Here is a 24,095-nt window from a genome sequence, read left to right on the forward strand (position 1 = left end):
CTTAAACTCCAGTACAATACGGAGGGGGGTGCTGTGCTGTTGGAGATGCCTTTCTGGCATGATAAGGTGAGGCCGTTTCCTCTCACAGGTGGGTGTAAAAGAGCACGTTCTCTCAATGTCCTGGCCAATATTTGGCCCTCGATCAACATTGTAAAAGCAAATAATTCTATTATTCCCACATTGTTGACCCAGAAACCAATGACACTCATTGAGCACACTTGTGATGGGTGAACAGGACTTGGTACAGATATGGGTAGCAGAGGTTTAGATGAGGTCAAGCATCTGGAGGATGGCTCACTAGCCCTCCCCCTGGAATGCAGGCATCTTGGCACTGCCAAGCTGCAGGAGCCCTGTGTGAATGGCAGTGCAAGGGTGACACTGCCAACAGGGGCCATGCCCATGAAGGGTGGGGGTGTGCAGGGCAGGTAAGTATAGGCCTCTAGGATGTCCTGGGGAATGGGGGGAGATAATGGGTGGGGTCCTGGAAGGGGGGTGGGGTCCTGGAAGGGGGGGGGGAGAAGAGATAATGGGTGGGGTACTGGAAGAGGGGGGGAGATAATGGGCGAGGTACTGAAAGGGGGGGGGGGGGGGGGGGAGATAATGGGTGAGGTACTGGAAGGGGGGGGGGGGGATAATGGGTGGGGTACTGGAAGGGGGGGACCTCATAGCAAGGTATTTGCATGGTGGGTGGGTGGGTGACATTACCCATGGGGTGTGCTCAGGTGTGGGGTAGTGTCCATGTGTATGGGGGGTGACATTTCCCATGGGTAGAGTGGGGGACCCACAAGCTCATAGAGATCGGAGCACCCTTTCAAAATGGCAGTCCGGTCGGAGTTCAACTCCCCAATGCTAATTGAAATTCTAAGTATGGGCTAAACCGATGAGAAACTCCCCAGGGCCCCCAAAAAATAACTTTGTCATTAAATAGCGGTGGGGAACTCCCTGAAAAACCTGCCACAAAGTTCTAAGTCCCACACACATCCTGGAATTATACAATCCCTACAGGAGGAGGTCATTCCAGCATCAAGTCTGCACCGACTCTCTGAAAGAGACCCTAACCAGACTCCCGCCCTATCCTTGTAACCCCACCTAACCCGCACAACTGGGGCAATTTAGCATGGCCAATCCACCTAACCTGCACATCTTTGGACTGTGGGAGGAAACCCACGCGCACACGGGGAGAACATTCAAACTCCACACAGTCACCCAAGGCTGGAATTGAACCCGGGATCCTGGTGCTGTGAGGCAGCAGTACTAACCATTGTGCGGACCCACGTGGCATGAAAATATATTGCTGCTCCTTTATTGATGCTGGATCAAAATCATGGAACTCAAATAATCTTCACCACCAACTGCAGCAGTTCAGCCAGCAAATGGGGATTGGGAATAAAAAATTGTTTTTTTCCCAATTAAGGAGCAATTTAGCATGGCCAATTCACCTACCCTGCACATCTCTTTGGGTTGTGGGGATGAATGTGCAAACTCCACATGGACAGTGACCCGGGGCCGGGATTGAACCCGGGTCCTCGGCACCGTGAGGCAGCAGTGCTAACTGCTGCAGCACCATGGTGCCTGCCCCGGGAATAATTCTCACCCAGCCAGTGATGCCCATATACCATGAATGAATTTTAAAAGAATCTGTAAGATACAGGTGAAATTACAAAGTTTTTAAAAATGACAAACTTGTTAAAATAATACTTTATACTGTTTTCAGTGCAAGGAAATAGAAACGCGAGTCAAAAGGGGAGTTTAGTTGACTCAACAGCAGCACGGTAGCTTTGTGGCTAGCACAATTGCTTCACAGCTCCAGGGTCCCAGGTTCGATTCCGGCTTGGGTGACTGTGTCGAGTCTGCACATCCTCCCCGTGTGTGCGTGGGTTTCCTCCGAATGCTCCGGTTTCCTCCCAGTCCAAAGATGTGCGGGTTAGGTGGATTGGCCATGATAAATTGCCCTTGGTGTTGGGTGGGGTTACTGGGTTGTGGGGATAGGGTGGAGGTGTTGACCTTGGGTAGGGTGCTCTTTCCAAGAGCCGGTGCAGACTCGATGGGCCGAATGGCCACCTTCTGCACTGTAAATTCTATGATATCTATGAACATATTTCTTACACATGGAGAAAATAATGGGCATCAAAATAGACAAATCTGCAGGACCTTATGGCCACCACCATAGTGGTGAAAATACAAGAGGAAGCAAAAGTGACACCTGTTAGTTTAATGCAGAGGTTAATGGAATTATCAGGGAGTGAGAATTTGGGCAGTTGATTGAAGGATGTCCATGTGAATTTGTGAAAGATATGACAGGTTTGACTAATCCAGTTGATATTTTTAATGCAACTAACCTTTTAGAAAAGGGGAGCATCTACATGGGGGTGAATAAAGCTCCATGTAAGAGGTTATTAATGAAAGTGTGTGAAATTGTAGGTAACCACGTGACATGGGTTGCTAATTGGCTAGGTGGCAGACCAGCAGCAGGACTCGCCGCCGGCAGGATTCTCCGTTGCGCCAGCATTGTGGGTTGGCCACAATGGGGAATCCCATTGGCAGGTGTCAGGAACGTAGAATCCCACTGCTGGCGAGGGCACGCCGCCCAGGAAAATGCAGCTGGCAGAGAATCCCACCCAAGGTTTTCTGTTTGATTGGGGAGATGTGGCAAGTGGTTTTCCCCAGTGGAGCCGTAGCTTTTCAAAATATTAATGACTTTGATGAAGGAACAGAGTTTTATTGGAAGACAGCATGCAGTGTGTGAATGGGAGGAATGGGTAAATCCTCAGTGTGGGGGGCTAACATTACAGACAATCATGATGGTCTTTAGATGGAAGTTTCAACAATTAGTTTTTTGTAAGTAATCCAAGCTTCAGACCAAGAACACAGAGCTAAGTGGCATTGACAAATGCATCCTTGTAACAGTGTAAATCAGCTCATCAGCTAATGTTCCTCTTGGGGCCTGGTTCCATGTGTATTAAATCAGGCCACGACCACATTTAGAAAACCAGGTTTATTTGAGCAACTTCAAAAATAGAACCAATAATACACCTTACACAAAAGGGGTAAAACATCAACTCAAAATACAATAAAAGTTCCTTAGATGGGAAAATCCACAAATTAAAATGAAACCTGGAATTATTTATCTAATCCAAACAAGACTTCATGATGGCTCCTTTGGTTTCACAATACTCTGCAGATTTCCGTCATCATAAAAAGCAGATTATTGTTTCACACATTTCCAGAGAGGCACCAGTCTGTACTTGTGAATGGAGAACCTTGGAAGCAGGTTTTTATTGGGAAGAATGGAAGAAAACCTCAGGTGGGGCAGTCGTAAATATGGATCTCCCGATCATCTGCAACAGAGACTATTTTGGATCCATTCCCATTGTATTTGGCGCCCCAGACCTGTTTGGAAATGCAAAATGCTTTTACTTAAAAGATCTATTTAGTGAAGCATTTTAGAACAGCAGAGGAACAAAACAGATTCTGATAGCTTACCTGGTCCAAGTGATCGAAGAATGTGTGCACACAACTTCTTGAGCTAGCATCCCAAACCTTTACACTTTTGTCAGAAGAGCTGATGCAGAACAGAAGCAGCTGGTTACAAACAATATTTTTCTTCAACTCAAATCAAGTGAAATCAAAGGCTACAGGAGGGAGGGGAGTCAGACTAATTGCATTGTTATTTTAAAGAGCTGGCATTGTGAGTTGAATGGCCTCCTGTACTGCAAGGCTCTAAAGTCAGCACCCCAATTATAAAGTGGAAGAAAAAATACAAATAATATTGCATTTTAACACATTTATCTTGAAATTAATTTGATCAGGACGGAGTGTAAAAACGTACAAATATAGCACAGCCTGGGCATAGTGAAATAGTAGGTGTGCGCACACAGAACACCCCCCCCCCCATTTCTGATCTTGGTCATATTGTGAGGAAGATATCATTTTAGATTAAGCTCTCCCTCTCAAGACCAGAGTCTCACCTTGACCCTGCCCCCGCACAGTCGTTTTCACATATTGTCTGACGACATGTTTAATTGGGAAATTGGCAACGGCCTCAATCAGGCCACCTTAGTGTAAGGTAGGTAACTTTCCCGTTGGTCTTTGCTACACGGCACAAGAAACGAACAATGCTACTCTCCCGGATAAAAGCAAGGGTAAGATTGTACTGCAGTCATGTATCTGATCTAATAGCATTACTGTTCTCGAGGTCAACTGAATAGCATTATAAATTACATCTTTAGAATTCGGTAGGACACTTGCGCCGTGAAACTGTTCAATTGAATAATAGTGTACCAACAAAGCTAGTCTGAAATTCTCCTGACCATTCATCTTAAACTGATGGCCCACTGAAATGGCAGAGGGGGGAGTTTCTGTTTTAAGTCGTGGATTGCTAGTGTCACACCACAATTTCAGGTCTTGGGAGTTACCAGTAGCATTTCAAAATTAACAGCATTTATTCCAATCAATTCATCATTACCTGGATACAAAATGCGCGTCATCTGGGCAGAAAGCCACACTCAGTACCCAGGATCCGTGGCCGCTTAGGGTACCTGCAAGACTGGCATGTTGGCTATAGGAAAAATCAGATGAATTACATTAACTGCAATGGACCAGGGCTGCTGAAGTCAAATGAAACAATTGTAACGACGTCTCTTACACATCATAAATCTTGATGTAACCGTCATCAGAGGCTGTAATTAGAAGCTGAGAGTCTGGAGAGAAAGTCAGAGATCGAATTGGCTTGGCATGACCTGAAAGTCAAAGAATTTTAAAAAATAAAGATGTGCAGGAATCGAAGATATTTAATTTTCAATGAGTCTACAACAAAGAAAACCAGTCAAGAAAGGTAGGTAGGATGCTTTAGAGGAAGGAAAGATTGAGGAGCGTCTGCCTAGGCGGCAGTTGAATCAAGATTCCCCCGGGTGAATAGTGAAAAGCATAAAACAGATTAGGTTTGGAAAGGAGATCCAACAGGGGTGGCACAGTGGTTAGCACTGCTGCCTCACAATGCCAGGGACCCGGGTTCAATTCCAGCCTTGGGTGGTGACTATGTCGAGTCTGCATCTTTAACCAGTATCTCCGTGGGTTTCCTCCGGGAGCTCCGGTTTCCTCCCACAGTCCAACAATGTGCCGGTTGGGTGGATTGGCCATGGTAAATTGTCCCTTCGTACATATTAGGTAGGGTTGCGGGTTGACAGCAGAGTGTGCCTTGGGTAGGGTGGGTAGGGGCTGGTTTAGCTCACTCAGCTAAATCGCTGGCTTTTAAAAGCAGACCAAGCCTACTCGTGACAATAAGCGATTTTTATTTTCATTTCATTTTTTCTTTCAGAGGGTCTGTGCAGACTCGATGGGCCGAATGGTCTCCTTTGGCACTGTAGGATTACTATGGAGGTCACTGGCACACTGGAGACTAAATATTAAACGAGAATCTTCAGGGTTATGTTCTGGGAAAACCCAACTGACAAAACAGGACAAGTAATCTGCCTCAAAATTAATCAGAGGAACTGAAATTCTAACAGCCATTTCTCTCCCATAATTAACACACAATATACTCAAAGCAGAGGTGATTTTGTATTGCCCCTCAGTACACTGAGCTGCTGTGTGTGTGTGGGTGGTTGGGGGGGGGGGAACGGAAGGGAAGAAGCCATCACTATTCCTTCCCAGGGAAACACTTCCAAGCTATTCTCCCTCTTTTTCTAATATTTCGTCACACACCATCTGTGACTCTGGAACAATGGACTGGAACTTATGGGGGTGGTTCGACAGCAAAGCACTGGTATTCACCATCGTTACCCAGGCAGATTAGCGAGGAAATCTCAAGATTTGAGGTCCGTCACTCAGGGCTTCGCCACAGTCTGTGCGGTGGACATGACCTCTACCACCCTGCCCCAAGATAGAACCTGGAATTGAAATCAGTGAGAATTTCAACTTTCCCCATCACGACTAGAAACACTCGTGATTAAATCTTGTTCAAGCAGGTACAAAGGGTTTTTAGTGGCAATGTGATTAATAACACACACAATCACAGTCATTGTCAAGCCTTGAAGTGGAGTCAGAGCAGGTTGGGGGGGGCAATGTTTTAGTCTCTACTTTTACTCCATGTGTCTTATCTCATTTTTAATTTGTTGTCTGCAAACATTAAGTGGATATTATTTTAGTGATTAATAGCTTCCTGTCCAGGTGTCCCTTAACATCCATTAGTGTTGTTGGCGGGTTGGCCAGCTTGATGACACCACCCGACTCCATAGTGAATGCCCAGTTGAGAACACTGCAGTCCATTGCAGCACCACTTCACAGTGATGAGGGTGGAATTTCTGCCAGAGAGATTAGAATTAGAACAGTACAGCAGAGAACAGGCCCTTCGGCCCTCGATGTTGTGCCGAGCAATGATCACCCTACTCAAGCCCACGTATACCTATACCAGTAACCCAACAACCCCCATTAACCTTATTTTTTAGGACACTAAGGGCAATTTAGCCTGGCCAATCCACCTAACCCGCACATCTTTTGCACTGTGGGAGGAAACCGGAGCACCAGGAGGAAACCCACGCACACACGGGGAGGATGTGCAGACTCCGCACAGACAGTGACCCAGCCGGGAATCGAACCTGGGACCCTGGAGCTGTGAAGCATTTATGCTAACCACCATGCTACCGTGCTGCCCGAAAGATCACTGGATTTTTCAGGGAAAGTGACTGTGCGCGGAGTGACGCAGTGGTTAGCACTTCTGCCTCACAGCGCCAAGGGCCCGGGTTCGATCCCGGCCCCGGGTCACTGACGGTGTGAAGTTTGCACATTCTCCCCGTGTCTGCATGGGTCTCACCCCCACAACCCAAAGATGTGCTGGGTAGGTGGATTGACCACACTAAATTGGCCCTTGATTGGAAAAAATTTAAATAAATAAATAAATAAATACATAATATAGTCAGGATGGTGAGTGGCTTGGAGGGGAACCTACAGGCAATGGTGTCCCCATGCATCTGTGCCCATGTCCTTCTAGATGGTAGAGGCTGCAGGTTTGAAAGGTGCTGTTGAAGGACGCTTGGCGGGTTGCTGCAGTGCATTTTCTAGTTGGATGTGGAGATGCCAGCGTTGGACTGGGGTGAGCACAGTAAGAAGTCTTACAACACCAGGTTAAAGTCCAACAGGTTTGTTTCAAACACTAGCTTTTGGAGCACTGCTCCTTCCTCAGGTGAATCATTCACCCGAGGAAGGAGCAATGCTCCGAAAGCTAGGGTTTGAAACAAACCTGTTGGACTTTAACCTGGTGTTGTAAGACTTCTTACTGTTTTCTAGCTGGTACATATTGCTGCCACCGTGTGCCAGTGATGCAGGGAGTGACTAATTAAGGGTGGGGTGTCGATCAAGGGGGCTGCTTAGCCCTGGGTGGTGAACTTTTTGAATGTTGTTGGAGCTGCACTCATCCAGGCCAGTCCATCATGTTCCAAAATGTTGCACTGGCACAGCGATTACACACTGTGCTAGTGAATTGGTTTCCTTACGGCCTCTGCACAATTCGACTATTTTACCTTCCAGCGTATGCAGCAGTTTTCCAGTTGCAATATCGAAAATGTTGATGATACCATCTATAGCACCACTGGCGAGGTACTTCCCATCAGGACTCTGCAATGAATACAAGGGTTTTATGTCTTATGAAGTGAATCAACATATTATGTTGGGGGAGTGGGCAGGGGATAAAAACTACTGATTCACACATCTGTTCCCACATTCTGTACAGAGCAACATATACTTGGCACAATCAGTTTATGATTCACTGAAGCTCGTTAATTGAATTCAACCCCATCAGATATCAAGCAATATACAAGGACATAAGAAATCATAGCATGGTTCCAGCACAGAGACCATATGGCCTGTCATGTATCTGCTGGCTCTCTGCAAGCGCAATGCTGTTTAACAGTTTTTATTGACAATCCCCAACAGGGCTGGGGTTAGAGGTCAAACAGTTAACTCCCTGTACAGCCAGCAGATGAGAGCATGTGTTTTTTAAAATTTGTTTATGGGATGCGGGCATTGCCTACTTGCTATCGATCATTCAGCTTGACCGGGTTAAGGAAGGCAGGCAAAAATTACAACTGTTACTCTAGTAGGTCATTTACTGACAATCAAATGAAGCAGTTTGAGGCTTCCTATCTGGTCTCATTCAAGTGTTAATCAGCTGTCTCCCAGAATACCGGAGAATGTTACAGGCGAGAGATTGAAGCATGCGACAACTTGCATTCCTACAGCACGTTTAATGTGGCAAAGTGCCTCACTGTGCTTCCCAGCACCATCATCAAACAAACCCTGACTGCAGTCACAACAGGAGATATTAGGATAGGTGAAAAGGAGTAGATTTGAAGGAGCATCTTAAATGAGGAGAGAGAGAGATGGAGAGCTTCTGCGCATTTCAGAATTTAAGGCCAAGGCAGTTGAAGACAAGCGGTTAATGGTCAGCTCTGAAAATCACAGATACACAAAAGTCCAAAAATAGGAGGAGCAGAGGTATTGCAGCGAGTTGTGGTTCTGGAGGAGATTATCTAGGCAGAAGGAAAAGGGGGCCACCGAGTCCAATCACTTCATAGAGTATCATATTTTTATTATTAATGGCCCCAGATCATGCCATCACATGACTAGATAACGGGAGCCATACTCGTGACTGTAGAGCACATGTGGTCCACTCACAGGAGGAACTAATGAAGCTGAATCAAAGAGAACAGCCAGCAGACCTAAATCCAAGACAAACACATTCTTTACCAGAGCGGTATTTAATCCTCCCTCAGTGCAGGATGACAAGCAAAACGGTGAATAAAATTACTCCTCTAGTTTCTTACATATGCAATACTGAGGATGAATTTTCCTCTTGTATCCAAGGAAGATTCTTTCTTTCCACTTTCAACGCCAAAGATATTAACTTTCCCCAAGTGACTCCCTGTTGCCAAAAACCTGCCGTCTGGAGAGAAGGCCACAGACCAGGCATCAACTGAAACAGAATGAAAGAGTCCATTAAAACTACAGCGTTAGGCTGGTTAACACACAGCATTAAACAACACAATGAAGCAAAATAATCTCACTGGAAAGAAAGCTAGGGAATCGACATTTTGGTTTGGTGTTCCCGCCGACCTAACTGCAAAGTTTGAACAAGCTTGGGGGCAGGGACAAGGAGATGCAGAGCAAGACAGGAGGGGGAAAACAGGAGAGGGGTGAACTCAGACCAAGGCAAAAAATAAATAAACACGAAGCGAAACAAACATGGGGGGGAAATGCAGCCATAGATCTGACCCCTTCCTCGCACATTTGAAAAATGAAAGAAATGAAAATCGCTTATTGTCACAAGTAGGCTTCAAATGAAGTTACTGTGAAAAGCCCCTAGTCACCACATTCCGGCGCCTGTTCGGGGAGGCTGGTACGGGAATCAAACCACGCTGCTGGCCTGCCTTGGTCTGCTTTCAAAGCCAGCGATTTCGCCCTGTGCCAAACCAGCCCGCAGTGATACAATGAGCCAGTCATTCATTCCTCTACGGTTCACCAACAGCTCAATGGAGTTTAGCCCAGTCTATCCTGGACCAGATTTCCCACTTACGCGAAAGTGGAAGATTACAAGGCAAACCGTGAATTCATTCGCATTTTACAACTAAGAACTAACTCCTGGTTCCCAAATTTAAACAAGGGGTATATTTTTCCCACATTACTGCAGAGAATACTGAACCAATTTCCAATTCCGCACAGAATAAGTTGGCCTGTATGATTATCGCTCATCGTTCATTGAGATTTTAAACATTTACCAATCAGGTTTTGTTGGCTGCGTTCACTCACCACTTGGTTCACTACCATGGAATCCTCCATTTAGATCACCCCCCCCCCCCCCCCCCCCCACCCCGCCCCCGAAAAAAACAAGTTTGGAGAATTAAGATGATCAAACAATTTTTGAACTAATTTGAATTTAAAGTTTTGCTTCTTGTAAATGCAGGAATACTTTGCAGGATAACATCAGGGATAATATCACTGGTGGTATACTGAAGCCATACCTTACACTGGATGCATGCTGACCTCTGCTGGGTGGAGAGGGGGTGGTGCCACACGCTTGAAATGACTACCGAAGGGTGCACAGGCATACAGGCAAAGAGGATAAACCCACTTCAGTATTAAAATCAATTGCAAAAAAGGCGGCACGGTGCGCAGTGGTTAGCACTGCTGCCTCACGGCGCCGAGGACCCGGGTTTGGTTCCAGACCCGGGTCACTGTCCGTGTGGAGTTTGCACGTTCTCCTTGTGTCTGCGTGGGTCTCGCCCCAACACCCCAAAGATGTGCAGGGAAGGTGGATTGGCCACGTTAAATTGCCCCTTTATTGGGGGGATAAAAAGAATTGGGTACTCTTAAATTTATTTTTAATAAAGTCAATTCCAGAAGTGACTGCAAATTATATTCACCAAAAGCCAATTGATTGAATTCAGCAAAAATATGCACCAATCATTAGAATTCAGTCGATACATCATTAGCTATACAAGTTGTAGTCACCAAATGTACGTAGCAGTGAATCATTGAAGTGAGTTGCAAATTTATTACCTGGCCCAGCATCCAAAGACTTAATCTGTTTGCCTGACTCTAAATCCCAAAGGCGGATATGTGCATCCAGGGAACTGGAGGCTGCAGTGGTGCCAGTGTGATTAATGTCAACCGACACGACTCCCAGCTGGTGTCCCTCTAGAGTCCACTGGAGCTCGAGCTTCTCATCTGCCCTGTAGCAAAAGAGATGCATGAAACTCAGACAAAAGCCAAGAATAGAAGGTCTCCCATACACTTCAATACCTGGTCAAAGTATACAGTAATAATAATCTTTTATTAGTGTCACAAGTAGGCTTACATTAACACTACTGTAAAAATTCCCTAGTCGCCACATTATGGCACCTGTTCAGGTATTAAGAATGTCCAATTCTTCCAAGCACGTCTTTTGGGAGGAAACCAGAGCACCCGGAAGAAACCCACGCAGACATGGGGCGAACGTGCAGACTCCACACAGACAGTGACCCAAGCCGGGAATCAAACCCGGGTCCCTGGCGCTGTGAAGCAACAGTTCTACCCACTGTGCTACCGTGCCACCCAGTCCAATACTCCAGAATTGATTCTATGAAACCTAGTCCTAGAGGCCTCAAGTAGTGGAAATAAATTATCTCCATGTACCCTACCTGTTCCCCTCAATATCTTAAACTTTCACCAATTCACCTCAGGTTTAAAACATAAACTTTCAGGAGTAAATTTAGGAAATATTTCCACACACAAAAGGCTCCTGGACTCTTTTGCAAATGACAATGGACGCTGGATCAATTTTTCATTCTAAATCTTAAGATCGATGGGCTTTTGTTAAACAAAGGTATTAAGAGACTCAAGATGAATGCTATTCTGTCTCTCTCTAATGTCTTACCCCAGTCCTGTGATAATATTCTAAGGTTTGTGGTGGAAATGTTAAATTAACTCCTCTCCCTTGGAAGAATTTCAAACTGACCACCCCAGTGCAGAAATTGTAAGAGTTACTGGGATACCTGGAACCTCGACTATCTGAGATTTCAAAAATAACAAGGAGCCATCGGTCATGCACAGACCGATCCAATCACACAGCAATGCTCCAATTTGAAATATTTCACCCTGTGATCAGCAGCAATGAATATTTGTAACATCGTGTTGACATGGGTTTGGTAGAAGGTTCTGAGCTACAACAAATTTCCCCAGGTATGGATCACAGGGAAAAGGTACCAAAGCAGACAAATTTAAAAAAAACTTTTGTCACACTCATACTGCCAGTGTTCTTTTTAAAATAAACCATTTGAAGCCGTTTGCTCACACAATACTGAAATTTGCATTTACGGAAATCAAAGCAAAGTTCCACGAGTTGAAATAATCTACACCCACCATTTCCAGACTTTAACAAGGTCATCAAGCGATCCGGTCACTATGGTCTCCGAGCTATCCTTGTCACTCTTTCCCCAAGCCACAGACCAGATAGAGTCTTCATGAGCTTTCAAGAAACAAGAGCCAGCGGTTAATTGCTGAATGTTAATGCGAATCTTTACCTTCCTCAGCTATTCACTGAGACTTCAGAGAGTCGTGAACACCGCCCAGTCCATCACACGAATCTGCCTCCCACCCACTGACTCCATCTACACCTCCCGCTGCCTGAGGAAAGCGGGCAGCGTAATCAAAGACCCCTCCCACCCGGCTTACTCACTCTTCCAACTTCTTCCATCGGGCAGGAGATACAAAAGTCTGAGAACACGCACGAGCAGACTCAAAAACAGCTTCTTCCCCGTTGTTACTGGACTCCTAAACAACCCTCTTATGGGCTGACCTGATTAACACTACACCCGTGTGCTTCACCCGATGCCGCTATTTATGTAGTTACATTGTGTACCTTGTGTTGCCCTATTATGTATTTTCCTTTCTTTTATATACTTAATGATCTGTTAAGTTGCTCGCAGGAGAATAAACAAAATCCAAATCCAAATCATGGGTGTAAATGGCTGAAAGGATCACGAAATCTGCAGTCAGGAAACCTCCATTTTCTAAAAATAAATAAATTGAATATACTTTTTTTGGATATTTGATGGAGATGAGGATTCCTCCAGATCATTGATGTCAGTACTTCTTCACAAAAATTGGAAAAACAATGAAATAGGTGATAAGAACTTAATATTGGTCTGATCATACTGATGGATTATTTGAAACAATTAAGGTCAAAAGCATATCGTATAAGAAATTAATTTATACAGTCAGCATTTTTTGAATTACCGGGAGCTTGGGGAGACTATAGTTTGCACATTCTCCCCACATCGGTGTGGGTTTCACCCCCACAACCCAAAGATGTGCAGGTTAGGTGGATTGGCCACGCTAAATTGCTCTTTAATTCAAAAAAAAATAATTGGCTACTCTAAATCTATAAAAAAGAACTTGACAACCAATCAGCATTCGTTTCTCTGGCAGTATAAATTGCTGTGGTCCTCTGAAATTTGGCATTCTCGTGTTTGTCCTGATGAGTACAAGGCCAAAAACTTCAAAAATATGCCTCTTTACCATAATATCCAAGTTCACTGCCAAGTTACTGCAAATGTGACCAACCTATTATGTTACATGCTGCAGCTTCAGGTACAAAACAATGCCACAAGATCTCTCAATCGGACCCGAGGATCATTGGAGTTTGCATCCATGGAGACTCAGCAGAACAATTCAAACGTCCCTGGCCCCCAGACGATGAGAAATGGCTGCTTCCTGGCTAGAAGCAGTTTGGAACCAATCAAGAAATAGCATCTAAGTTCAAAAGACTGAAATGTGACGATGAAAAGCTGGGGAAGCACACAAGTTAGCGCCGATGTGTGAAACAGCAAGAGCAAAAAGCAAGTCATCACAAAAAAGGGGGTGTGCCAGGGCAGGACATTCCAGCCAGAGTGAGATACAGTCCGTGAGCAAACCAAGAAATATTAAGATTTTGAGGGGAATTGGTTGATCATACTATTCAGAAAACCCAATGCCCTGGCCAATAATTATGCTTCAATCAACATCACTAAAACTGATGATATAGTCACCACATTTTTGTCTGTGGGAGCTCATAATGCTTTAAGGTAGACTCAAGTACTGCTCTTAATTCCTGCCCATCTTGCTCTTAAATTTGAATCGGCATTCAGTTAATCTATGCTAATAAACTGTCATTCTGTGTGTAATATTCAATGTATAACATTACGATTCAACTTTATTTCCTCTTGTAACTTCATAACTTGCATGTCTCACCCTTTACGTAGGTCAACCTTCAAGCTAAAATAAAAGCAAAAGACTTTTTTAAAATTTCAAATGTCCAGCATCCACTCAACCGGTTTGAGAGCAAGGGAGGAGGGAGACCCCCGAAGCAGAGTCGAAGCACTGGAATCGAAGCATTGAATTGTCGAGCTAATGCTTATCACATCCCCTCCCATACAAACAGATAAAAACAATCCGTAGGTACTGATGCATTTGAATTGTCAGAAATGCTGTGGTCGTGGTCATTTGTGTGGGGGACAAATTGCATGGAAATAAATCACGAAAGATGTGATATAATGCACTTTTGTAATGCATGTTTTAGTCGATCAATTTGGTTTTTAGCATTTGAACCCCTTTAGTGTAGGGCAGCACGGTAGCACAGTGGTAAGCACAGTTGCTTCACAGCTCCAGGGTCCCATGTTCGATTCCCAGCTGGGAATTCTCCCCAGAGTCTGCACATTCTTCCCGTGCGCGAGTGGATTTCCTCCGGGTGCTCCGGTTTCCTCCCACAGTCCAAAGATGTGCAGATTGGGTGGATTGGCCAAGCTAAATTACCCTTAGTGTCCAAAAAGGTTAGGAGGGGTTACTGGGTTACGGGGATAGGGTACTCTTTGTAAGGGCCGGTGCACACTCGATGGGCCGAATGGCCTCTTTCTGCACTGTAAATTCTATGATTATTAGCTGAGGTGCCACATCTATTTTCTCCCAAACTCCAGGTATTGTTTCCCTTTCCATTCACATGAAGAGTTACTCACCATGCTCGTGTTTGAATAGGATACTGTACTGGAAACAGAAAAAAAAATAAAAGGTCAGTGTATAAACCAGTAGAACGCAAGACTCTGCTTCCCTCACAAAGATCTGATTCTTTTACCTGGGTGCTCATGCTTGTGGCTTCTCAACCCCAGCCCTGAGGTCCTTTACTTGACTCTGCAGAGAGAGAAAGATTAGGGATTGAAACAGCCCCGAGGCAAAAGCTGCTGCAGCAGCCCCCACCCCGCAATGCGCACAGCAAGATCCCACACAGTGAGTCTGCGCCTAGGGGAAGCGGGAGGCCTCGCCGCCCGGTCTGGCGCCTCCGCTCCCCGGTGGACGCCTCGTGGCCTCTTCTCCTCCTCCTCCCCGCCCCAGCACAGGCTGGGGAGGAACTCACCTCCTGCAGCCGAACACCCGCGGTGGCATCGATGGCGAGGAAGCAGCTCCAAATCCAGCCCAGGCACCGCTGACGGCTCAGTAGGCCTCGGGCGCCATGACAACACGGAGGAAGTGACGGGTTGGGGTTTCCGGTCGCGGGCCGCGCGTGCGCGCACTTTGCCGGAGGGCCGGACCAGGTTGGTGGGCGGGACGGCTGGGCGGGGCCGGGCCGGTGGGCGGGGCAGGGTTGGTGGGCGGGACGGCTGGGCGGGGCCGGCTCAGTGGGCGTGGGCAGGGTTGGTGGGCTGGGCGGGGCCATGCCGGGTGGGCGGGGCTGAGCCAGTGGGCGGGACAGTACCCCCACTGTCTTCACCAGATGTTTTGGTCGGTCCAGCAGCCTCGATGGGCCGAATGGTCTAATTCTGCTCCTTTATCTCCTAAACTCACAATAGTTACCCTGGAAACAATCACAAAGATTCTAACTACGGCAGAACTTTAATCCTGACCCCAATTCCACTGGATTCCCTCCCAGGCCTGGTGACCCCGACTCCCCCCCCCCCCCACCCTGACTCCACCCACCCCCTCCGACTCCCCCAACCCCCCCACCCGACTCCCCCAACCCCCTCACCCGACTACCCCCACCCTCCCTGACTCCCTCGACACATACTCCCGCCCAAACCCCCACCCTGACTCCCCCCACCCCCCAATCTCCACACCCTGACTCCACCCACCCCCTCCGACTCCACCCCCCCACCCCGACCCCTCATCCCCCACCCTGACTCCCCCCACACCCCTGACACTCCGCACCCCAACTCCTCCCCAACCACCCAACTCTCACAGACCCCCCCACCCTGACTCCCCCTGCACCCCAACTCTCCCCACCCCTGACTCCCCCAAAAGCCCCGACACCGTCCACCCCCACCCCGACTCCCCCCCCCCCCCCCCCCCCCAACTTCAAGGACCCCCCCCACCCCGACTCTCCCAACCCCGACCCTCCCCACCCCCCCGACTTCCCGGACCCCAACACCCCCCACCCCGACTCTCCCCACCCCCCCCCCACTCCGACTCCCCCCACCCACCCCCCCCGACTTCCCAGACCCCCCCACCCCGACTCTCCCCACCCCCCGACTCTCCCCACCCCGACTCCCCCCACCCCGACTCTCCCCACCCTGACTCTACCCATCCCGACTCCCCGCACCCCGACTCTCCCCCCACGCCCCGACTCCCCACCCCGACTCCCCCCACCCCGACTCCCACTCACCCACCCCCCCGACTTCCCGGACCTCACCACCCCGACTCTCCCCACCCCGACTGCCCCCCCCCCCAAACACCCCGACTCCACCATCCCCACCCTCCCGACTTCCCGGACCCCTCCACCCCGACTCTCCGCACCCCAACTCTCCCTCTACCTGACTCTCCCCACCCCTGACTCCCCCAAAACCCCCGACACCGTCCACCCCCAACACCCCCACCCTGACTCCCCCCACCCACCCCCCCCCAACTTCCCAGACGCCCCCACCTCGACTCTCCCAACCCCGACCCTCCCCACCCCCCCCGACTTCCCAGACCCCCAACTCCCCCACCCCGACCCCGACTCCCCCCCACCCACCCCCCCGACTTCCCGGACCCCCCCCACCCCGACTCTCCCCTCCCCGACTCTCCCCCCACATCCCGACTCCCCACCCCGACTCCCCCCCACCCCGACTCCCCCAACCCCCCCAACCCGACCCCCCCATCCCCCACCCTGACTCCCCCCACACCCCTAACACTCCGCATCCCAACTCCTCCCCAACCACCCGACTCTCACAGACCCCCCCACCCCAACTCCCCCCACCCCGACTCTCCCCACCCCCCCCCCACTCCAGCTCCCCCCACCCCGACTCCCACCCACCCACCCTCCGACTTCCCGGACCCCCCCACCCCGACTCCACCCCACCCACCCTCCCCCCGACTTCCCGGACCTCCCCACCCCGACTCCCCCCCCCAACACCCCGACTCCCCCATCCCCACCCTCCCGACTTCCCGGACCCCTCCACCCTGACTCTCCCCACCCCGACTCTCCCCACCCCGACTCCCCCATCCCGACTCTCCCCATCCCCCCACTCCGACTCCCCCCACCCCGACTCCCCTATCCCCACCTCCCGACTCCCCCCCACCCTGACTCCCCCCACATCTCGATTCCCCCCACACCCTGACTCCCTGCACCCCCAACACTCCCCCAACTCCCCCCACCCCTGACCCCTCCACCCCCCCGACTCCCCCACCTCCAACTCTCCCCCACCTCTGACTCCCAACTCTACCCCCCATCCCCGATCCCCCCCAACTCCCGCCCACCCCCCCCAACACTCACTCCATCCCCGACTCCCCGTCCACCCCTGACTCCCACCCCCAGCTTACCCGAACACGAGCCGGAATGTGGCGGTTAGGGGTTTTACACAGTAACTTCATACTTGTGACAATAAAAGATTATTATTAGGGGCTAGTTTAGCACAGTGGGCTAAACAGCTGGCTTGTAAAGCAGAACAAGGCCAGCAGCGCGGGTTCAATTCCAGTACCAGCCTCCCCGAACAGGCGCCGGAATGTGGCAACTAGGGGCTTTTCACAGTAACTTCATTTGAAGCCTACTTGTGACAATAAGCGATTTTCATTTCATTTCATTTTCACAGGGGCCCTGGCCCAGTTGCCTGCCCCTGATGCCAGTGGTGCCAACTTCCCCTGCCAACAGTACGTCTGAGGCCCCCGCCTCGCACCCCCCTAGGGCCTAATGTGGTCGTCGGCCAAGGGAGAATCCAATGTTCCTGGAAGGTTGCAGGAGAGGTTCCAGAGATAGGGGCGAGAGGCATGGACGGAAGAGAATTGTAAAATTGAGGGGTACCTGAGTTGCCCACTGCACAAGGAGAGGTGACTTGAAACAAATATATAAACTATGGATCTGTGCATGCACATAGAATTACATCTATGTAATTATTCACCCGTTATTCACAATTGCTTGCAGAATGAACAGGCTTTTATGTTTGTGATTAAACCACCAGGTGGCAGAAAAGAGCTGAAAGAGGCAGTGAATGTAAGGATGGTTAAACACCTTTTCTTTATTCTTTTGCATGATGAGACCACCGCACATTAGGCCAGAATTTATTGCCCATCCCTAATCGCCTTTGAGGAGGTGGTGGTGAGCTGCCTTATAGAACATACAGTGCAGAAGGAGGCCATTCGGCCCATCAAATCTGCACCGACCCACTTAAGCCCTCACTTCACCCTGTGCGTGAATATATGTGGCTTCTAGCATGAGTAAGTGAGCCACACTGTGACAACGGCTGATGATCCTCAATAGGCTTTCAGTGTAATTCTTGCACCATCAGGATTGTTTAGCAAGTGTTGTCCAATTGCAGAATCTCATTTGATGTTGGACAGTCGGTTTTGAGTTTTGCAAGCATGGGCTGGTTGGATACGGTCAATAGTTTCCCTGTTTCAAACAGCAGAAGGTATGTGCTGTTTAATACGGTCCACCAGTCAGTGGGATGTACGGCCAACATACCATTTTACTATTCTGTCATTCTTTGAAATTAAATTCTTCCTTATTGCTTAGACAATTCAAATACATTGTTTCAGATACATGCTTTTCCTTAATTTAAATTCACATTTAATTTTAAATTCAAGCAACAAAACGTTCTCACAATTAAAAGTTAATCAACTTCCCTCAGTGTAAATCATTTTCCTTTTCAGAATTCTAAATATAATACTCATTGCCCTTATTCAATTGGTTACCAATTCAATCCTGAAAATTAAAACCCAGTCCCACAGCTATACAGGCGCAAATGACTGATTTTCAATTCAAATTCTTTGTTTCAATTTCTGTGGAAATGTTAGTGTCTTCATCGATTTAAAAAGAGCTCACCAGCTGTTTTTTATTTCCCCGTCCCACCTCCATTCCGTCCCAACAGGGACCATGAAAATTCAACCCTTGGGGTCATAACAGAATGTAAAGAAGGCCATTTGGCCCTTCGAACCCATGCCGGCTCTCCATAGAGCTATCCATTCAGTTCTATCCCCCGCTTTATCCCTGGAGCCCCGTCAGGGGCTGTTTAGCTCACAGGGCTAATCACTGGCTTTGAAAGCAGACCAAAGCAGGCCAGCAGCACGGTTCGATTCCCGTAACAGCCTCCTCGAACAGGCGCTGGAATGTGGCGACTAGGGGCTTTTCACAGTAACTTCATTTGAAGCCTACTCGTGACAATAAGCGATTTTCATTTCATTCATTTATTTCCCTCAATCACCCATCCAGTCTCCTTTTAAAATCATTAATTGTCTCTATCCTCGTAGGCAGTGTTCCAGGTCCACCCGCTGCATTAAAAATCTCTTCCTCATATTCCCTCTGCATCTTAACATAAAAACATAAGAACTAGGAACAGGAGTAGGCCATCTGGCCCCTCGAGCCTGCATCGCCATTCAATGAGATCATGGCTGATCTTTTGTGGACTCAGCTCCACTTTCCCACCCGAACACAATAACCCTTAATCCCTTTATTCTTCAAAAAACGATCTATCTTTATCTTAAAAACATTTAATGAAGGAGCCACTACTGCTTCACTGGGCAAGGAATTCCATAGATTCACAATCCTTTGGGTGAAGAAGTTTCTCCTAAACTCAGTCCTAAATCTACTTCTCCTTATTTTGAGGCTATGTCCCCTAGTTCTGCTTTCACCCGCCAGTGGAAACAGCCTGCCCGCATCTATCCTATCTATTCCCTTCATAATTTTATATGTTTCTATAAGATCCCCCCTCATCCTTCTAAATTCCAACGAGTACAGTCCCAGTCTACTCAACCTCTCCTCGTAATCCAACCCCTTCAGCTCTGGGATTAACCTAATGAATCTCCTCTGCACACCCTCCAGTGCCAGTACGTCCTTTCTCAAGTAAGGAGACCAAAACTGAACACAATACTCCAGATGTGGCCTCACTAACACCTTATACAATTGCAGCATAACCTCCCTAGTCTTAAACTCCATCCCTCTAGCAATGAAGGACAACATTCCATTTGCCTTCTTAATCACCTGTTGCACCTGTAAACCAACTTTTTGCGACTCATGCACTAGCACACCCAGGTCTCTCTGCACAGCAGCATGTTTTAATATTTTATCATTTAAATAATAAACCCGTTTGCTGTTATTCCGACCAAAATGGATAACCTCACATTTGTCAACATTGTATTTCATCTGCCAGACCCTAGCCCATTCACTTAACCTATCCAAATCCCTCTGCAGATTTCCAGTATCCTCTGCACTTTTTGCTTTACCACTCATCTTAGTGTCGTCTGCAAACTTGGACACATTGCCCTTGGTCCCCAACTCTACATCATCTATGTAAATTGTGAACAATTGTGGGCCCAACACTGATCCGTGAGGGACTGATTGCCAACCAGAGAAACACCCATTAATCCCCACTCTTTGCTTTCTATCAATTAACCAATCTTCTATCCATGCTACTACTTTACCCTTAATGCCATGCATCTTTATCTTATGCAGAAACCTTTTGTGTGGCACCTTGTCGAAGGCTTTCTGGAAATCCAGATATACCACATCCATTGGCTCCCCATTATCTACCGCTCTGTTAATGTCCTCAAAAAATTCCACTAGTGGGCAGCATGGTGGCACAGTGCTGCACTGCTGCCTACGGCACTGAGGACCCGGGTTCGAATCCCAGCCCTGGGTCACTGTCTGTGTGGAGTTTGCACATCCTCCCCGTGTCTGCGTGGGTTTCGCCCTCCACAACCCAAAAGATGTGCAGGTTAGGTGGATTGGCCATGCTAAATTGCCCCTAAATTAGAAAAAATAATTGGGTACTCTAAATTTTTTTTTTTATAATTCCACTAAATTAGTTAGGCATGACCTGCCCTTTATGAACCCATGCTGCGTCTGCCCAATGGGACAATTCCTATCCAGATGCCTCGCTATTTCCTCCTTGATGATAGATTTCAACATCTTCCCTACTACCGAAGTTAAGCTCACTGGCCTATAATTACCCGCTCTCTGCCTACCTCCTTTTTTAAACAGTGGTGTCACGTTTGCTAATTTCCAATCTGCCGGGACCACCCCAGAGTCTAGTGAATTTTGCTAAATTATCACTAGTGCGTTTATAATTTCCCTAGCCATCTCTTTTAGCACTCTGGGATGCATTCCATCAGGGCCAGGAGACTTGTCTACCTTTAGCCCCATTAGCTTGCCCATCACTACCTCCTTAGTGATAACAATCCTCTCAAGGTCATCACCTGTCATAGCCTCATTTCTATCAGTCACTGGCATGTTATTTGTGTCTTCCACTGTGAAGACCGACCCAAAAAACCTGTTCAGTTCCTCAGCAATTTCCTCATCTCCCATTATTAAAACTCCCTTCTCATCTTCTAAAGGACCAATATTTACCTTAACCACTCTTTTTTGTTTTATATATTTGTAGAAACATTTACTACCTGTTTTTATATTCTGAGCAAGTTTACTCTCATAATCTATCTTACTCTTCTTTATAGCTTTTTTAGTAGCTTTCTGTTGCCCCCTAAAGATTTCCCAGTCCTCTAGTCTCCCACTAATCTTTGCCACTTTCTATGCTTTTTCCTTCAATTTGATACTCTCCCTTATTTTCTTAGATATCCACGGTCAATTTTCCCTCTTTCTACCGTCCTTCCTTTTTGTTGGTATAAACCTTTGCTGAGCACTATGAAAAATCGCTTGGAAGGTTCTCCACTGTTCCTCAACTGTTTCACCATAAAGTCTTTGCTCCCAGTCTACCTTAGCTAGTTCTTGTCTCATCCCTTTGCAATCTTCTTTGTTTAACCACAAAACACGAGTATTTGATTTTACCTTCTCACCCTCCATCTGTATTTTAAATTCCATCATATTGTGAACGTTCCTTCCGAGAGGATCCCTAACTATGAGATCATGAATCAATCCTGTCTCATTATACAGGACAAGATCTAGGACCACTTGTTCCCTCGTAGGTTCCATTACATACTGTTCTAGGTAACTATCACGGATACATTCTACAAACTCCTCTTCAAGGCTGCCTTGACCGACCTGATTAAACCAATCGACATGTAGATTAAAATCCCCCATGATAACTGCTGTACCATTTCTACATGCATCAGTTATTTCTTTGTTTATTGCCTGCCCCACCATAACGTTACTATTTGGTGGCCGATAGACTACTCCTATCAGTGACTTTTTTGCCTTACTATTCATGATTTCCACCCAAATGGATTCAACCTTATCCTCCATAGCACCGATATCATCCCTAACTATTGCCCGGATGTCATCCTTAAATAACAGAGCTACACCACCTCCCTTACCATCCACTCTGTCCTTCCGAATAGTTTGATAACCTCGGATATTTAACTCCCAGTCATGACCATCCTTTAACCATGTTTCAGTAATGGCCACTAAATCATAGTCATTCACGATGATTTGCGCCATCAACTCATTTACCTTATTCCGAATACTACGAGCATTCAGATAAAGTACACTTACTTTGGCTTTTTTACTTCTGTTTTGAATCTTAATACCTCGATCAGTAACCTCTCCTAAGTTATATTTCCTCTTAACTTTTCTCCTAATTTTCCTTGTCGTTGAACTCATGTCTTCATGTAACAACCTGCCGCATCGCTTACCATTAATGTTTTTACTTCCCGTTTTATTCCTTTTAGTATTACTGGGCCTATTCACTGAGCTCCCCTCAGTCACTTTACCTTTTACTGTCGCCCTTTTTGATTTTTGACTATGGCTTCTCTGCCTTATACTTTCCCCTTACTTCCTTGTGCTTCTGTCCCTGTTTTACTACCTTCCAACTTCCTGCATCGGTTCCCATCCCCCTGCCACATTAGTTTAAACCCTCCCCAACAGCTCTAGCAAACACCCCCCCGAGGACATCGGTTCCAGTTTTGCCCAGGTGCAGACCATCCGGTTTGTACTGGTCCCACCTCCCCCAGAACCGGTTCCAATGCCCCAGGAATTTGAATCCCTCCCTCTTGCACCATCTCTCAAGCCACGCATTCATCCTATCTATCCTGACATTCCTACTCTGACTAGCTCGCGGCACTGGTAGCAATCCTGAGATTACTACCTTTGACGTCCTACTTTTTAGTTTAACACCTAACTCCCTGAATTCAGCTTGTAGGACCTCGTCCTGTTTTTTGCCTATATCGTTGATGCCTATGTGCACCACGACAGTTGGCTGTTCACCCTCCCCCCCCCCCCCCCCCCCCAGAATGTCCTGCAGCCGCTCTGAGACATCCTTGACCCTTGCACCAGGGAGGCAACATACCATCCTGGAGTCTCGATTGCGTCCGCAGAACCGCCTGTCTATTCCCCTTACGATTGAGTCCCCTATCGCAATTCATTGTTTTGTGCCATTAAACCAAGTTTCTATCCAGGCCGACTCTGATCCTCCTACTCCTTAAGCCTCAATTTTAACAACCCTTTTATGTGATATTTTGCAAATCTGTACAGACAACATTCATTTTTTAAAAATAAATTTAGAGTACCCAATTATTTTTTCCAATTAAGGGGCAATTTAACGTGGCCAATCCACCTAACCTGCACATCTTTGGGTTGTGGGGGTGAAACCCACGCAAACACGGGGAGAATGTGCAAACTCCACACAGACAGTGACCCAGGGCCGGGATTTGAACCCAGGTCCTCAGCGCCGTAGGCAGCAATGCTAACCACTGTGCCACCGTGCTGCCCTCAGACAACATTCATCACATTCCCTTCATCAACATTCTCTGTTACTTCATCAAAATGTTCAATTAGATTAGTGAAGCAAGACCCATCTTTTATAAATCTGTGCCATCTCTCCTTAATTTAGAACATAGAACATAGAACAGTACAGCACAGAACAGGCCCTTCGGCCCTCAATGTTGTGCCGAACAATGATCACCCTACTCAAACCCACGTATCCACCCTATACCCGTAACCCAACAACCCCCCCCTAACCTTTACTTTTTAGGACACTACGGGCAATTTAGCATGGCCAATCCACCTAACCCGCACATCTTTGGACTGTGGGAGGAAACCGGAGCACCCGGAGGAAACCCACGTGCAGACTCCGCACAGACAGTGACCCAGCCGGGAACCTTACTCAAGGTTCTCCAAGTACCTGTTGATTTTCCCCATTTACTAAAACCTTACCCACCACTACTGTTAAACTCACTGG

The 24,095-nt window shown here is 47.5% G+C and overlaps 1 protein-coding gene across 2 annotated transcripts; it reads right to left on the reverse strand.

Annotated features, from left to right (window-relative positions):
* Window positions 1-2,980: 2,980 nt before the first annotated feature.
* Window positions 2,981-15,075, reverse strand: wdr61 (WD repeat domain 61). Of its 2 annotated transcripts, XM_038784320.1 has the most exons (11): window positions 14,918-15,074; window positions 14,639-14,694; window positions 14,523-14,550; window positions 11,893-11,998; window positions 10,552-10,724; window positions 8,820-8,968; window positions 7,518-7,611; window positions 4,646-4,739; window positions 4,466-4,558; window positions 3,484-3,562; window positions 2,981-3,390 (listed from the first exon to the last, which is right to left on the reverse strand). In XM_038784320.1, exons 2-11 carry the CDS (start codon window positions 14,648-14,650, stop codon window positions 3,301-3,303), a joined length of 918 nt encoding a protein of 305 aa, XP_038640248.1. In that variant the 5' UTR covers window positions 14,651-14,694; window positions 14,918-15,074; the 3' UTR covers window positions 2,981-3,300. The 2 variants fall into 2 exon arrangements, with proteins under 2 accessions (XP_038640248.1, XP_038640249.1); XM_038784321.1 differs by lacking the exon at window positions 11,893-11,998 and having other exon boundaries at window positions 14,523-14,545; window positions 14,918-15,075.
* Between the last annotated feature and the right edge of the window lie 9,020 nt (window positions 15,076-24,095).

Source organism: Scyliorhinus canicula, chromosome 24 (assembly GCF_902713615.1).
Source record: "Scyliorhinus canicula chromosome 24, sScyCan1.1, whole genome shotgun sequence".
Taxonomy (NCBI): domain Eukaryota; kingdom Metazoa; phylum Chordata; class Chondrichthyes; order Carcharhiniformes; family Scyliorhinidae; genus Scyliorhinus; species Scyliorhinus canicula.

What these genes read in the sequence shown, in the direction of transcription:
- wdr61 (XM_038784320.1), bottom strand. An exon ending in CCTATTCAAACACGAGCATG is followed by an intron (nt 11,999 to 14,522) that starts GTGAGTAACTCT and finishes GTTTCTTGAAAG; the next exon opens with CTCATGAAGACTCTATCTGG. An exon ending in GACGCGCATTTTGTATCCAG is followed by an intron (nt 3,563 to 4,465) that starts GTAATGATGAAT and finishes GTTCTGCATCAG; the next exon opens with CTCTTCTGACAAAAGTGTAA.